This window comes from Schistocerca cancellata, chromosome 1 (genome assembly GCF_023864275.1).
Source record: "Schistocerca cancellata isolate TAMUIC-IGC-003103 chromosome 1, iqSchCanc2.1, whole genome shotgun sequence".
Lineage (NCBI taxonomy): Eukaryota > Metazoa > Arthropoda > Insecta > Orthoptera > Acrididae > Schistocerca > Schistocerca cancellata.
Genome location: NC_064626.1, coordinates 409,837,034 through 409,853,411, shown reverse-complemented (window position 1 = coordinate 409,853,411; position 16,378 = coordinate 409,837,034). Strand labels below are relative to the sequence as shown.

General features: G+C 40.6%; 1 protein-coding gene across 2 annotated transcripts in view; it reads left to right on the top strand.

Moving 5' to 3' along the window:
- The window catches only part of LOC126175724 (kelch-like protein 18), a 164,460-nt gene that overhangs the window by 38,940 nt on the left and 109,142 nt on the right, over window positions 1-16,378 (top strand). For both annotated transcript variants that reach the window (XM_049922662.1, XM_049922671.1), the window contains exon 3: window positions 1,580-1,720. In XM_049922662.1, coding sequence (XP_049778619.1) covers window positions 1,580-1,720 — 141 coding nt within the window. The remainder of the gene's footprint in view (window positions 1-1,579; window positions 1,721-16,378) is intronic.

The following is a 16,378-nucleotide window of genomic DNA, read 5'->3' as shown; positions in this document are numbered from 1 at the left end:
TTGTGAAATACTTGAAGTGAAGTGACACCTTTAAATGCTACTTGTATATGTACAAATAACAAATGAATCTCTGTTGTTGGTATCCTGTTAATGTGGACTAGCCGTTCTATGGCAAGAAAATGAATATAAGTTTGCAGAGGGTCTGATTGTATTACTGTCTGAATAGTCAGAATTCACTACGTAGCAGAAGTGTTGGAATGAAAGTGTTATAATCTGCTGGGGATGACAGTACTTCCATTTGACTATCAAGATATGTTCAAAGCAATTAACAAGTCTCATTTGATGGCATGACATAACAACTTTTCTGTGTACTATGGCATATATTTGAAAAAAAGGAAAATTGGTTACAAGTGTTACACCCCATCAGCTAGGAATTCATCATAGATGGAACGTTAACATGTCTTGGACAAGAATGAGGGAGTGGATTGGTTGTGACCGCAGCGAAGGAACTGCCAAAGGCCTTGCCACAGAAGTAACACTGGTTCCTTTCAGATCACCAAAGATAAGCGCTGTAAGGCTTGGCTGGTAGTTGGATGGGTCACCATTTGGGTCTGCCAAGTGCTGTTGGCAAGTGGGGTGCACTTGGCTCTTGCGAGGCCAATTGAGGAGCTACTCGATTGAGAAGTGTCACTCGTCACAAAAACTAACAACAGCTGGGAGAGTGGGTGCTGACCATATGCCACTCCATATCCTTATCAGATGATGCCTAAGGTCTGAGGATGACATGGCATATGATCGGTACCGTTGGGCCTTCAAAGTCTGCTGAGATGTTGTTTCTTTTGTTTTAATGAATTAAGTATCAGCGAACTTACGTGCAACGATTTATGAAAAATGATAGGGTGACACTATGGGAGTTAGAACCTACCTGCTCTTAAGTATGACTTAACTGCTGTAACATCAGGCCTGGTGATCCGTTGGTATAGAAGGTTCCTGGAAACCACGCACCACAGATTTTTTTCAGCCAGCCCTTAACCTAGCCTTCCCCTCACAGCTATGCGAAGATTCACTAGAAATAACAAGTGGATCAGATTTCATGTCACTCTGTATGTCTCTTTTCGCCAGGGGATGGCTGCAGTATGTCAGGGTCACAAAAGTTCTTCCCCCACCCCCTCTCCCTCCCCCCACCGCTCTCCCTCCCCCGCCCCTCTCCCTCCCCCTGCGCTCTCCCTCCCCCTGCACTCTCCCTCCCCCTGCACTCTCCCTCCCCCTGCGCTCTCCCTCCCCCTGCACTCTCCCTCCCCCTGCACTCTCCCTCCCCCTGCACTCTCCCTCCCCCTGCACTCTCCCTCCCCCTGCACTCTCCCTCCCTTGCCCCTCTCCCTTCTCCCTGCCCCTCCCCTTGGCCCTCTGCCTGGACCTCTCCCTCTCCCTCTGCTTCGCCCTCCCGCTCCCTCTCCCCTTCCCCCTCCCTGTCTATCCTCTCCCTATCCCCTCACCCTCTGCCTCTCCCCCTCCTACCTCCCTGTGCATACATGTGTTATCGATTTTTTCTTATGCTTGAAATGTGTTCTTCTATCAGCGTGATTGCTTATAAAAGAATTGACAGTATTTAACTATTAATAATAGTTCCCTCTTTCAGGGCACTCGAGGCACTGGTTAATTTTGCATATAGTGGAAGAGTTGTCATTGACAGCAACAATGTGCAGTCTTTAATGGTTGGTGCATCTTTCCTTGCCCTACACAAAGTCAGAGATGCATGTGCTGACTTCTTAAAACGGCGGTAAGTATTTATGTGAATGTTTGTTCATGTGGCGTACCTGTAGAAATAAGAAAATGGCAATACAGATATTATCAATTCTGAAAATTGCTTTACAGCTCATTTTTTTCTTTCTTCAAGTAAATTTGTATTGTATTCCATTAGAGCACCTATAAAGCAACATGTAGAATACTGGGTAAATAAGATGGCACCTGACCATTTCTCTGTGTTCTTGCGAATCTAATTCCTGTTTCATAACTTTTATAGAAAATCCATTCATACAAATCTATACTGGGAAGCTGTCCACCACTGTTCTTTGGTCTGGCACACACTTCCTGAAAACTTGAAAATTCAGTGTGAAATTTTGCACTGAATATTGAAACATAATATAGAAATGGCTTCAACCCTCCACAGATGTGTCAAGAAATCTCTGAATGACTTATAGAAAGAACGCACCCTTGACCATCAAAAGGTGCATCAAAGATCAAAAGGTGCAAACCTGACTTTGCCAGCAAATTACTCAATATGTTGTTTGTGATAAGTAGCTGGTAAGTTCAAATTTGTGATAACGTGATTAATAAAGAAGAAATCAAGATTGAATTCTTTCAAGGAGTACTAGGAAACAAAACAGTTGGAAGAGCATATGTAAATTTAGATATTAATGAATGTAGATGAGGAACTGCTGATTCTTTAGCTACAAGAAGTGTTTGAACAGGCACAGAAATAAAAGGGAATATATTTCATAACTTTGAACTGAAACTTTAGGTAATATATTGACTTCTTGAAAAGTTCAGGGGAATGCCTCTAGGTATAATTGTCAGTGACAGCTGATGTTTTACATACAAACTCTAACCATTCTAGAAGCACAATGATTATACCTTGTGAGTTTCTCAAACATACTTCATAAATTCCTTGCCTGACTTTCATTTTGGGTTGTGCACAGTATCACTTTTTATCTGTAAAAGAATGAAAAGGAAATTGTTGACAAGCATTTAAAAAAGAAACATTAGCTACAAAACCCCTTTTTGAGATATGCGTGTTGTCGGAAAAATATATGAAGGGAAACTACTCCATTTGTGCTGTTGTGTAAGGGAAATGGAAAAATCTTTTATTGTAAAGAAACTGATGTATTGCATGCAGTACAAAAATCTCTTTTGAGTGTGTGTAACTTTTTTACTGCACATTCCACGAAACAATTTCAATGGCTGTTACATCTAGAGAAGAGTATGTGGACAAGTTTAATCAGTAAGCATCAAAGAATGGGCTGTTACTGTCTCCTGGAAATGCTGTTGTTGTGAAATTGTTTGCTTTGCTTTGGCAGAAAAGTTTTACCTAGTCACCAAATCATGATTTCATTTCCAAATTACAGGAGATAAGTGTTGTTATTGTCAGTTGTAGTCTGTAAGAAAAGCTGTTGTCTGTTTAAATCTAATAGACTACTGGTTGCAGATAATTTCACCCTTCAGACAGATGTTTCAATAAGATAGACTTTTAAACGGTGGAACAGACATCAGTAACTAACATCCAAACTCTAACTACTCAAATACTAAACATTAAACTAAACATTAGCAATGCATTTTGTTTGGATTATTGAAGCCTGCTAAGCAGGTAAGGTGACAAGAATTTTTAACTTCAAGGAGAGGAAAAGCCAAAGGGTGTGGGAGATGTTAAAAGAGAGAGATAAATGTTACCTTGCATTAGTCTTCTTCCATCGATCCTGAGGAAAGGGATCTCTGGGCTGTGAAAAAGAAATCACATTAAGTGACATTAAACCTGGTCGGCAGCTGGCTGCCTCAGAGGGTAAGTCAGCACTGATTGTAACATGGAGCAAATAACATGGCCACTACTCTGTCTGGCTATCTGCAGAAAGTGCAACATTGTATACTGTGGTAGTTCCTGGAGAAATCCCTTTCCCCTTCTTGAGTTTTCGTGCTATGTCTATGCCCCTGTTCTAGTGGTAAACAGCGTATCATCCGAGTGGAATGTCTTGCGGTCAGAACAGCTAGGTACCGAATTTTTTAGAGCACCTTTTGTCTGAGTGCTGTGAAGCCCTGAGTGTAGTGGTTTGCATAGCTACAATATATTTCACTTTCTGTCACACCGGTAATAACAGCTTGGTCCTATAACATTTTTGCCACAGATTTCTTAGCAGATGATCCGCTTTGAATGGCACATGTCAGACCTCTCTGGGATCCAAGAGCTGGCACCCAGCAGCGGGTGAGGTAAGGGCACCGAGCGCCCCAGCCCTATATCCAAAGTGTCATCTACTACTCATCACTTTGGAAAGTATAAAATGCTGTACTGTTGTTAAGTGGTGCTCCACAAAGAATATACATGATCTGCGTTTCACTGTCAGTGGGAACAGAGGCAGACAGCCTGTTGTTATATGTTGAGTATTCTATTACATTAATACGCAAGACATGAGTAGGGCTAAAAACTAATTTTATAATTTGTGATCCAATCAGAATATCTGATTGTGTCGCTAATGTTATTATTAATGCTTCATATCTTGTTGCCTTTCAGTTTAGAAATGATTCTTCATGCAATTTTTCTTCAGGAATTCGTAAGTTTTTGTCAAGTCACGACGAGTAACTGCGATGTAATAGATTTTCCTGTCATTTGATTTCTTGTAGTAAATGTACATGATATATAGTGTGAATACTTTGCTGTGCATTTTCTATAGCAACACAAGCATGCTGCACATTTTGATGTCCACATATGGATTCGTGGAAGTTGCTAATGGCGATGTCCCCAAACGTCTACTACTATGGTGCCTAATTGCTGTTGCAGAGATTTAGCACAGAGGAACTACATCCACTTTGTAACTATTCCCCTGACATACGGATCCTATGTGATGAAAAAAACTCAAATTTGTGTCATTGGCGGTCGAGTCAAAGTTCTTTGGAGATGTTTGCATGGGAAGAAGCTTGGTATTCACATTGCAGACATCTATGACCATTAATTAACCCAGTTTATTGAATCGGGCTTGTGAGAAGAATTAATATGTAAAGGTTGTCTTCAAATTTCGTTAAAGGATTCCTTGTACTAATTTGCAGCTCCGTTAAATAAAATGGATAGCACGAACCTAGAGTGCACTGGTCTGCATTGTGACTGGAACTGAAAACTCACACCGCCCTTGCATCATAAAACACATGTAGTACCACTGAGCTGACGAGATGCTGCTGGGAGCTGGTCTGTCTCACCACAATAATGGTTGCTGAGCCTTGTAATGCAACGTAATAGATAAGGACAGTTGTTACTTTTGTGAAGCGTGGCATTCATGGATTGCAAAAATTAAATTGTCTCACATGAGGGTTATGCAGTGTAAATCATTGAAGTGGTAAGGGAACACCAAGTGATTTTAGCAGAACAATTCAGAACCCCATGCAAAGTAAATGCACTGTCACAGGGTTGCCAAATATTTGAAAGTGTGCTGCCAAGTCTTACCAGTGCTAGGGGCAGCTATGTAGCAAAATGCTTGTGCTCATCTTATACAGTCTCTCAGAGGGGAGATGCGAGTGTATTTGGTTACGCTGCATTATCTTCTGATACTTTCAGGTCCATCTGTATGTAAGGCATTCAATTATAGTTAATTTAGTGTTCTTCATTTTTCAAGCCATCCGTTATGGATGGGGGTTGTTAATGCCGGTGTTGTATAATTTCAGCACAGTGGTAGCAAAGCAAGTGGTATTAGGTTCTACTTGTGCAGTATATTGCATGTGGAATATTGAGGTGCATAATTTTCCTTCTTAATTACAATTTCCCGAAAATACAAACAAATACAACCCCACTTAGACAGCTTCCAACAAAAACTTATTTCAGTGGAATAAAAGGTAATTGGAAATCAACCTTCCCCCACATGCCATGAAACAGTAAGATCTAAAACACTTTGCACCTCAAAATTGATTGTGTCTACGTGCAGTTTTAATTTCACAACTAGCACAAGAAAGCAGAAGCTTGTTGGTGGAGATGGAAGAAAGAAGAAATGAAGTTAACTAATTATTCAATGCCATGCAGTAATGAATTCATTTGAGAATTTAGAAGATAAGAAACTGAGAATTATGTTTATTAATACTGAAACTAAACTGTAGATGTGGGCAATGTGAAATTCTGTGCTTTCCTATGTTTTTCACCTTGAGATCTATAAATATAATGCATTTAACTAGCCTATTCACTGTTTTGTAACATTCCTTTCTTGTCTGGTCTCTAAATGACTAAAAGAATTCAGACCCATGTCACTGAAGGTTCCTTTGTATCTTTCTAGTGGCATTTTTTTGTGTGTCGTTGTGTGGTACCCGCAAAACAGACCACTATGCCTGCTCCCACGAGTATTGGATTGAGGGTACCAGAAGGTTTACAAAGTGTATTCGAAATTGAATGTCAGAAGTGGGACACAGACTTGTAAACTCAGAATTTCCATGTTAGTTTACATAGCTGTGTAGATAAAAGCAAGAAGAAACTCTAATTTATCCATTAGTACAATTCATTAAAACAGTAGCAGAACAGTATTGTGAGACATAATCTTCCATTTACAGTTGTAACACTATAACCAGCAGCTGAGCAAATGTTAAACCATGATTGTGGTCACAAATTTCTAGCTATCTGTACCAGTGGCAGGGTCCATACTACATATTCAATTGTTGAGTATACTGTGACATAAATTTATCTGTCTTCACGGTGTTAAATCAACAGAAATTGTTGCAGGGTTCTGCCTGCATCACCGGCCTCCCATTGTCATTATTGGGCTTTTCCTGCTGCCCTGGAAATGAGATGCCATTGTAAATGAGCTTCTTCTGCATGATGAAACATCCAGCATTCCATTCCTCTTGACTGACTGGTCATGTGCATTGGTACCAAGTAGGGATAGGAATGCTTTTGTGAGTGAATAAATAACAGTAATAATATTAACAATAACAGTCTAATAATGAATGGAATTTATTGCATTACAGGAGGAGGCTGGAGATTAAAAATAAATAAAAATAGGCTGATTGTCCAGTTGGCACAAGGCAAAGGATTTTCCTCGCATTTTATTACTGAATTCCATTCTGGTTATTTGCAGAGAAAAAAGAAAAAAAAAATTGAAGCGATACACATTGGTAGCCCAACAAGATCTGAATCAGCAAACTACCCTTCTCTTAGGTCATGAGATCAGCATGACACCATGGAGGGGAAAGCGGGGAATGGAAAATGAGGGGAGCAATGAAGGGGAAAAGACCAGTTGGTGTGTTGGCAGAGTGTGACACACAATGATGGTTAGGGGACACAAAGTAAGAGGATGTGATAGGACAGAGGGGGCGGAAACTGTTTGACAGAGGGTGTAGGGACAGTAGGTTACTGTAGTTTGAGGCCAGAATGATTCAGGGAGCAAAAAATGTGTTGTAAGGATAACTCCCATCTATGCATTTCAGGAAAGGTGTGGATAGAGGAGAGAATCCAGATGGATGAGTTTTGAGGCAGCCGTTGAACTCAGGCATGTTGTGATCAGCTGCATGTCGTGTCACAGAATGATCCACTGTACCCTTGGCCACTGTTCGCCAGTGGCCACTCGTCCTGGTGCATTACTGGTTGGTGGCCATACCAGTACAAAAGCCTGTGAAATGACTTCAGCAGAACTGGTATGTGACATGGCTCCTTTCTCAGTTCGCTCAATCTCTTATAGGGAAGGATGAGTGTGTGGCAAGACTGGGAAAGGAAGTGCTGCATGGGTGGATTGGGCAGGTCTTACACCTGGGTCTTCAATGGGGAAACGATCCCTGTGGCAAGGGGCTGAGATTGGTAGTGGTGTGGGGATCGACCAGAATATCGTGTAGTCAGGTGGGCGACAGAACACCACTTTTGGAGGGGTGTGATGGATCTTTGGTAGGATGTCCCTAATTCCAGAGTTGATGATATATAATCAAAGTTCCTGAGTTCGAGTCTCGGTCCAGCACACAGTTTTATCCTGTCAGGAAGTTTCATAGATAATCAAAACCCTGACAAAAGATGTAGTTCAGTTATTCCAGTACAGGTTGGTATCAGGTGATGAAGGGGTGCTCATTTATAGCTGGTTCTTGGGGATGGTGGGAGGATTGGGGGTGTGTGGGGGATATGGCCCAGGAAATCTATTGGCAGACTAGATCTGGAGGATAGTGCTTGTCTGCGAAGGCCTTGTGAGACCTTCAGCATTCTGGACGAGGATGTGTCTGTCACTGCAGATATGCCATCCCTTGGTGTAAAGGCTGTATGTGAGGGGTTTTTGGTGTGGAAGTGATGGAAACTGTCAAAATGCAGGTACTGTTGTTGGTTGGTGCTCTTAATGGGGACAGAGGTGTGGATAGAGCATTCAGACAGGAGGTTGGATTGAGGAGGACCAGCTGAACCAGAGGGGAGAGAAGGCATTGAGGTTGTGAAGGAAAGAGGATAGGGCATCTTGGTCCTGAGTCCAGGTTACGAATGTACACTATGTGATCAAAAGTATCCGAACACTGCCAAAAACATACGTTTTTCATATTAGGTGCGTTGTGCTGCCACCTACTGCCAGGTAATCTATATCAGCGACCTCAGTAGTCATTAGACATTGTGAGAGAGCAGAATGGGACTAAACTAAACTAAACTCCGTGGGACTCACAGACTTCGAATGTGGTCAGGTGATCAGGTGTCACTTGTTTCATACGTCTGTACATGAGATTTCCACATTCCTAACATCCCTAGGTCCACTGTTTCCGATGTGATAGTGAAGTGGGAATGTGAAGGGACCCGTACAGCACAAAAGCGTACAGGCCAACTTCATCTGTTGATTGACACGAGACAGCCGACAGTTGAAGAGGGTCGTAATGTGTAATAGGCACACAGCTATCCAGACCTTTACACAGGAATTCCAAACTGCACCAGGATCCAAGTCCTATGACAATTAGGCAGGAGGTAAGAAAACTTGGATTTCATGGTCGAGCGGCTACTCATAAGCTACACATCACGCCGGTAAATGCCAAATGATTCCTTGGTTGGTGTAAGCAGTGTAAACATTGGACGATTGAACAGTGGAAAAACGTTGTGTGGAGTGATGAAACACGGTACCCAATGGGGCTATCCGATGGTAGGATGTGGGTGTGGCGAACGCCCGGTGAACGTCATCTGCCAGTGTGTGCAGTGCCAACAGTAAAATTAAGAGGCAATGGTGGTATGGTGTGGTTGTGTTTTTCATGGAGGGGGCTTGCAGCCCTTGTTCTTCCGCGTGACACTATCACAGCACGGCCCTACATTGATGTTTTAAGCACCTTTTTGTTTCCCCACTGTTGAAGAGCAATTCGGGGATGGCAGTTGCATCTTTCGACGCAATTAAGCTCCTGTTAGTAATGCACGGCCTGTAGCGAAGTGGTTACATGACAATAACATCCTTGTAATGGACTGGCCCGCACAGATTTCTGACCTGAATCCTGTAGAACACCTGTGGGATGTTTTGGAATGCCGAATTCATTCCAGGCCTCACTGACCGACATCAGTACCTCTCCTCAGTGCAGCACTCGGTGAAGAATGTGCTACCATTCCCCAAAAAACTTTCCAGCACCTGATTTGAACGTATGCCTGCGAGATTGGAAGCTGTCATCAAGGCAAAGGGTGGGCCAACACCGTATTGAATTCCATCATTATTCATGGAGGGCGCCATGAACTAGTGAGTCATTTTCAGCCAGGTGTCCGGATACTTTTGATCATGTGGTGTATCTTAAGTGAACATGAACCAGACCAGGGGTTTGGGGTTTTGGAAGGCCAGGAAGATTTCCTCTATACAGATCATAAACAGTCATGTCATTTACCCACTCTATTGCAGTTATTGCACAGGTTTTTGTGTTGTTATCACCACCAACCAGCTCTCCACCATGATGAATGGTCACTGCCAAACGGTGGCTAAGAGCAAGGTGGACCAACCTGTGGCTCAACATGCAACTGAATATAATATTTGATTTCAGTGGCTGTTAAACAACCTGGGCTATCTGCAACCTCCTCTCCATCATCAGCTTTTCTAACTGCACAGCCAGGAGTTATCCTTATAACACATTCACCACTCCTGACATCATCCTGGCCTCAACTTTTGGTACACCCTCACCCAACAGGTTCACCCTCTGTGTCCTGTCATCTCCCTCATTGTGTGCTGCTCTCTGCCATTGCCTTCACCAGTCTGTTCCCCTTCCATGCTCATCTCCTTTTCTGCTCCCTGTTCCTCCCTCCCCACTCCCTCCCCCACAGTCTCATGACTCTGCACCTGCCAGCCATGTTCTGCCAGCCATGTTCTGCCAGACTGTGCTAACTGCTCCCCCCCCCCCCCCCCACACACCTATACCCTAGCTGCCCTTCCCCCTTTGCCATCCCCTTCCAGATTTCTGCTTCCATACAATGTGACGCAGTTGCTTTCTGGCAGAGTGGCCAGAGATAGCAGTTAAGTGTTCCCGTGGTGTGTTTGCTTTTAGAAATATGTGTTTTTCTGAAAAAGTCTTTGGCTGAAAGCTCAATGTGTAACAGTCTTTTCATTGTGCCCGTCTACAACTCAATGTGTCATGTTTACGGTGAGTAGTAATCTTATTCATAATATTGTTTATATTCTATCCTGGATTTCCATTATTTAGACTAATAAATTAAGGATGCTTATTGCATTAGAAAAGAAGGTAGACAAATAAAAATGAATCAGCTGATTGTCCAGCTGGCACATTGCAAAGGTTTTCTTAGCTTTTTGTCACTTAATTCCATTCTGGCTATTTGCAGAGAAAAATAGAAAAAATCTGAAGTGATGAACATTGGCAGCCCAATGATATATAAACCGACAACTTCCCTTGCTTTACATTACGGACAAGCATGGGCTATTAAGCAAACGGGACACTGTTTTGTTTACCTCTCGCCATTGAACAGGTGGTAGTTAACACAGTTCACAATATGAAATACAAACCAGCTGAAATTTAAGTGTAGAATTATCTCTGTAAGGCCGAAGAATTAAATTTATGAACTGAACGACTATTCAGATTATTTCATCAGTATGAAAAGAGAACATTACAAAAATTTTGCAGGATCACTCAGTACTAGTCCAAAAGTGAGTGAATGATCACAAGGTGCCAAACATTGTCAGCAAAACTGCCAAGTGTCAGCTACACTAGCAATACGAAAAACTTCATGGACAGCTCACAGTGCCCTAACTGCAATCCACAACCTACTCCAAACAGCCCTGTGTGGGCTGATCTAAGGGATGGCTTCAGACAGACAGTACATTATGCCACTGAAAAAATACAAAGGAGTTGCACAGTTATCCTGTTTGGCTTGTGATGAAAGCTTTTTTGAACAAAACAAAAAAAACCTGCAAAATGATATTTTCAGGAAGCTGTAAGGTACTGCGCACTATTGACCTCAAACTATCTATCTCTATGTACAGTCTTGTGTCACGCACAACTGAGATACCAGGAATACAGCCAAAATTAGGAGATACTATGGATAAAAGACTAATACATCAGTTACACAGAGTAATAAATCAAATTGTGGGTTCACGAGGAAATAATTAAATGCATGATAATTGAAGCAGAAACAAAACGGAAGAAACAGGCAAATCTGCAGTGGTGCACATTCATACACTTTTCATTTCTGGATCTGCTTAATGCAGTGCATAGTCACAGGCCTGTTCATTGCTTCTGTGATTTATCCTGTATTGTTTCATATTGATATAATGAAAAAAATGGATTCTTGTCACTGACAGTTGCTTCGAATTTGTTAAGAGACTTGCTCATGTTTTGTTGGTGATGTAAGTTTGTATTCGTGAAGCAAATGACTACGGCTGATCCTGTGAGGTTGCCATTAGATATACAACATGGAGGGTCAAGATTCGTCACTTACTTATGGCAGTTAGCAGCTCCGTTTAAGTAGTAGTGAAAGGAGGTGATAAGATACAGCTTTTGTAGCAAAAATGAAACTGATTTCGAAATCAGCAACTGTTTTAGAAAGTGTGCACTTTACAACTACGTAGACAAGGCACTGCTGCAGTAAATACTCTGTCATTACCAACATAGTTGAGGTAGCTAGCTCGCTACATGAAAGGTGAGGGTGGAGGTATCTCATATATGAAACATCCTTTTGGAATCAAGAAAGTTTATTATACTAACCCAACGTGTTTCCTTAACTGGGAATTACTGAGAATATTCTATCGAGTTGATGAGAAAAAGTCAAGAGAATGAGCAGTATCAATCAGTCCCACACTCACAAATCACTCTTATGAAAACAGAATCAGCAAGCAATGTGTATGATGTTGCAAAGTCTTGACTATGCTGGAGGCAAGAAGAATGCATTTTCATAGATGGAATCATACATGATCAGATCTGGTGGGGTGTATTTTTCCCTCTTCTCCTGCTGATGTATATTTTATAGGGTTTGTGGTGGGTCTTATACCAGCACTAGCGGGAAGTTACATCCCTGGCCGATATAACTGGGCAATATTTTGCCGACTCTAATACACCACCAGATGAAATTAGTATTAACTTTATCCTCTCTTCTCAGATTAGTTTGTTGGTGGTCTGGATCCTTCCGTGCCACCTCTCTGTTAATCCATTTGCGGTGAAGATTCCTGAAATGCTTCCGCAAGTTGTCTTTATTGTGCTACTAAATAAATAGCCACACTTCTCACAAACAGGGATATATTTGCCCAACATTTTCACTATTTCTTTTAACAACACAACAAACAATTGCTACAGTAATACCACTCTCTTGAGTACGTTCAAAAACATCCATACATGCGTTCTTTAGGACTTGAGAGAGCAAACAAAACACATATAAAAAAACTACTGCTGTTCAAATGTTCATTACGCCCTTGCTGGTGCGTTGTTTACTCCATGGCTCTCATATTCAGGCACATGCTGCACCATGGCCCAAATGACTCCCGGATGACCAGTGGTTGCAATACCTTTTTTACTGGTCCCCTTCTCACTGGATCCACCACTGCTCCACATTAACTGCATACAAGAAAGAAAAACACACAGTTTTCCTTTCCCACTATGTTTATCCTTATTCAACTTACTCACGAGCATCTCTTGTCGACGGGTTTCCAATGGTGTGTTGGAATGTTAACAAATATCTTGAAACACTACATATCCTGCCACTCAGACAAGAGATCTTGTGTTAAAGTCTCTAGCTACACAAACAATTTTTTTTAACAATTCTATTATTATTTTTATTATTATCCTATTCTTACATCTTAAAGCTGCCTTTATATAATCTCTCCAATGTAACTTTTTATAATCGATAATGATCACTCGTGACTACGTCCACTTAATTACTTAACTACTCTGTACCTGTTTGGCAGATTCATTCATTTTTTTCACACTTGTAATATTATTTCTCATGTCTTATTATTTTCTTTAATACTATGGCTAGCTTTTCGAGATCACCCGAAGTATCTGAGGAACGAGCATGGCAATACAAACATGTTACTTGTCACTATTGTTGTTCTTAAGTTCCTTTTAATTTGTGATCCTCTTGACCTCATAATCAATTAACCATTTTCGTTTTTGATTTAAGACAATTTTACGTTCTATCTACTGAAGACTTGTGAGACATTTATTCTGATACTTAGACATCATAGCAAAGCAATATTAACCTTCTTTACACAGATAGCTCATCTTTCATTATTATACTGATTATAAACTTTCTGAGTTTCCATTATATTAATATCTAACTCTTCTCTTTTTAGATAACTTAACTCCTCTAATATCCCACCTTCTAAGAGTACGGGCTCGTATTGCAAAGCCTTTGCGTGCAATAATGTGGAGGTATAAATTGTCTCCACCACTGCACTGAAATCCTTTCACCTCTCTACTATAAACCATTCGGAAAAACCTCTTGTTATTTATTACCAATTTTAAGAATAATCTATGAATTATCCTTTGAACAAAACTTATTCCCCCTTCCACCAAAGACCACTTCTGCGTCTCAGTACAGTAAAATATATGTGCTTCATTCAGTGTGGTAGTGCCCCATATTAATTCCTATTCTACTATGGTACAGGTTAATCCCCTTCTTGGTGCCCCTGCCCGCACTGTATAGGTTAGTCTTTCTTAGGTCCGACTATCTGCCTTTTATTTATCATTCCTAATTAGAGAGTACGATGCACGTTTCAGATATACTTACATCTTCCATTACTGTTTCTTCTACTTTCTTCCATAATACTTTGAGGTTCTCTTTTGATTTCCATGTCTGCACTCTATTTCAGTTGTTAGGTCTTTTGATCACTACCTTCTCCATATCTTAACTCATTTATTGACAACACTGCATGTCTAAGTATTCTTAATTGCACTGTATTCTTTCTTTTGTTCTCTCTTTTCTTAAAACTCGAGCTCCAGCTAGATTACCACTTCAAAAACTTACTGTTTCTACTGCCATCTTCTATTAATCCATTTTCTGTACCTGTACCCTATCTTTCTATTTGTCATCCTGTTATTATAGTCATGTCAAATACTATTTAGTACTTGGTTGCTTGTCCTCTCTCCTCTCCTAATTTATGACGTGACTAAATAGATAGATATATAAAACCTTTCTCGTGACCAGTATGTGGGTCACTTAAATAGTATGCTTTCAGGTGTGGACTATCCACGATCTTAAATGGTCCTGCATATTTTGGAAAAAATTTCTGCTTTTCCATTTTAGATTTGAACTATGATGTTCTTCTTTTACCAACACAAGATCATTTATTTCAAATGTTGGGTTTATTGTTGACGTATTATAATTTTGTAATCTTTTATTATCTTATCTACACAATTGATTTTGTACTACTTTGTCTAAGTTAGCACATTCTTCCTGTTCTACCTCTGGCCATTTGAAGAATTTTAATAGTGGTTCCCCTATAAATTTTCTTCGTAGTATTTTTATGGTAGACAATCCTGTAGACATATGGGGTAGTTAATTCAAAACCATTTGAAATTCTGGCACTAATTTTGTCCAAGTTGTATGTCTCAGTGAACAGTAAGTTCTGCATAAACGTTCTATCTCCTTCATAACTCTTTCACACAGGTTTGATTTTGGATTATATTTTGATATTGTGACATGCCTTACATTCTCCTAAGCTAGAAACTCTTTAAATGATTGACTCACAAACTGTGAACAATTATCTGTTAATAATCTCTTAGGTTTTCCTACCTTTACAAAATATTTATGCATACAGTTTATAACTATCTCTGTGTTAGCTTGTTTAATTAGATATAATGTAATATATTTAGACCAACACTCTAATAGAATGTAAATATATCTGACACCTCCGTGACTTGATGGTAATGGTCAATAAAAATCTGAAGCTGTTAAATCATGTAAAGCTCTAGGTATTTTAGGATACATTGTGTAATGTGTTCCTTTATTATTTTCCTTCACCTTTTGACAGACTTGATGTGTATGTAGTAATCTGACAACTTTCTTACCTAGGTGTTTAAAATGGTAAAACTTTTATCATATGTTTCATACACTTCCTTATACCAAAATGCCCATAACCAGAACTGTGTGGTGGTTGTAGAACAGCCAAATCTGGCGCTGAAGTTGAAGTCTACGTCTGCTCTCGTGCTGTGCGCTGCCGCTGACTGGAAAATACAGCACTCTGTACGCGCACAACTGCTTGCCACTCTGCGTTGATAACTCTCGCTGGATCAACGTCTGCCATATGTGTCATCCCATCGAAACCATTTTTTCAAGTTTTGAACTAATTCTGTGCACTCACTGCTTGTAGTATGGGTGCACTTTCTGCTGCCACTGCCTTCTTCTTCTGTTTCAGATATCCAACAGTAAATTATAGTTTCCATTCATTGTGTGTTTACTAATATTTCTCAGACAATTCATTCAAAAAAAGCTCTGAATTATTTCTGATTTCTTGTTACGTGCATTATAAGGCACTGTTGTTGATTGCTGGTTGTCAGGGGCAACTTCTTTGTCTTCTATTCTTTGGAGTTGTAATTCTGACTCAAATCAATTTTCTACACTTACTTGCTGCTGCAGTCTCTGTTCATGTTTTCCAAGGTCGCCACATGGGGTGTATTTTTCCCTCTTCTCCTGCTGATGTATATTTTGTAGGGTTTGTGGTATATTTTGTAGGGTTTGTGGTGACTCTTATACCAGCACTAGCGGGAAGTTGCATCCCTGGCCGATATAACTTGGCAGTATTTTGCCAACCCTAATACACTGCCAGATAAAAGTAGTATTACCTTTATCTTCTCTTCTCAGAGGAGTTTTTTTGGTGGTCCAGATCTTTCCTTGCCACCTCTCTGTCAATCCAACTGCGGTGAAGATTCCTGGAATGCTTCCGTAAGTTCGCTCTACTGCGCTACTAAGTAAATAGCCACACTTCTCACATACAGGGGTATATTTCTTTTAACAACACAACAAACAATTGCTACGGTAATACTACTCTCTTGAGTACATTCAAAAACATCCGTACATGCGTACTTTAGGACCTGAGAGGACAGGTAAAAAAAACTAGTGCTGTTCAAATGTTCATTACGCCTTACTGGAGTGTTGTTTACTCCATGGCTCTCGTATTCAGGCACATGCTGCACCATGACCCAAATGACTCCCACAATCAGTGGTTGCAATACCGTTTTTACTGGTCCCCTTCTCCCCATCTCCATCACTGCTCCACATTCACTGCATACAAGAAAGGAAAACACACAGTTTTCCTTTCCACTACATTTATCCTTATTCAAC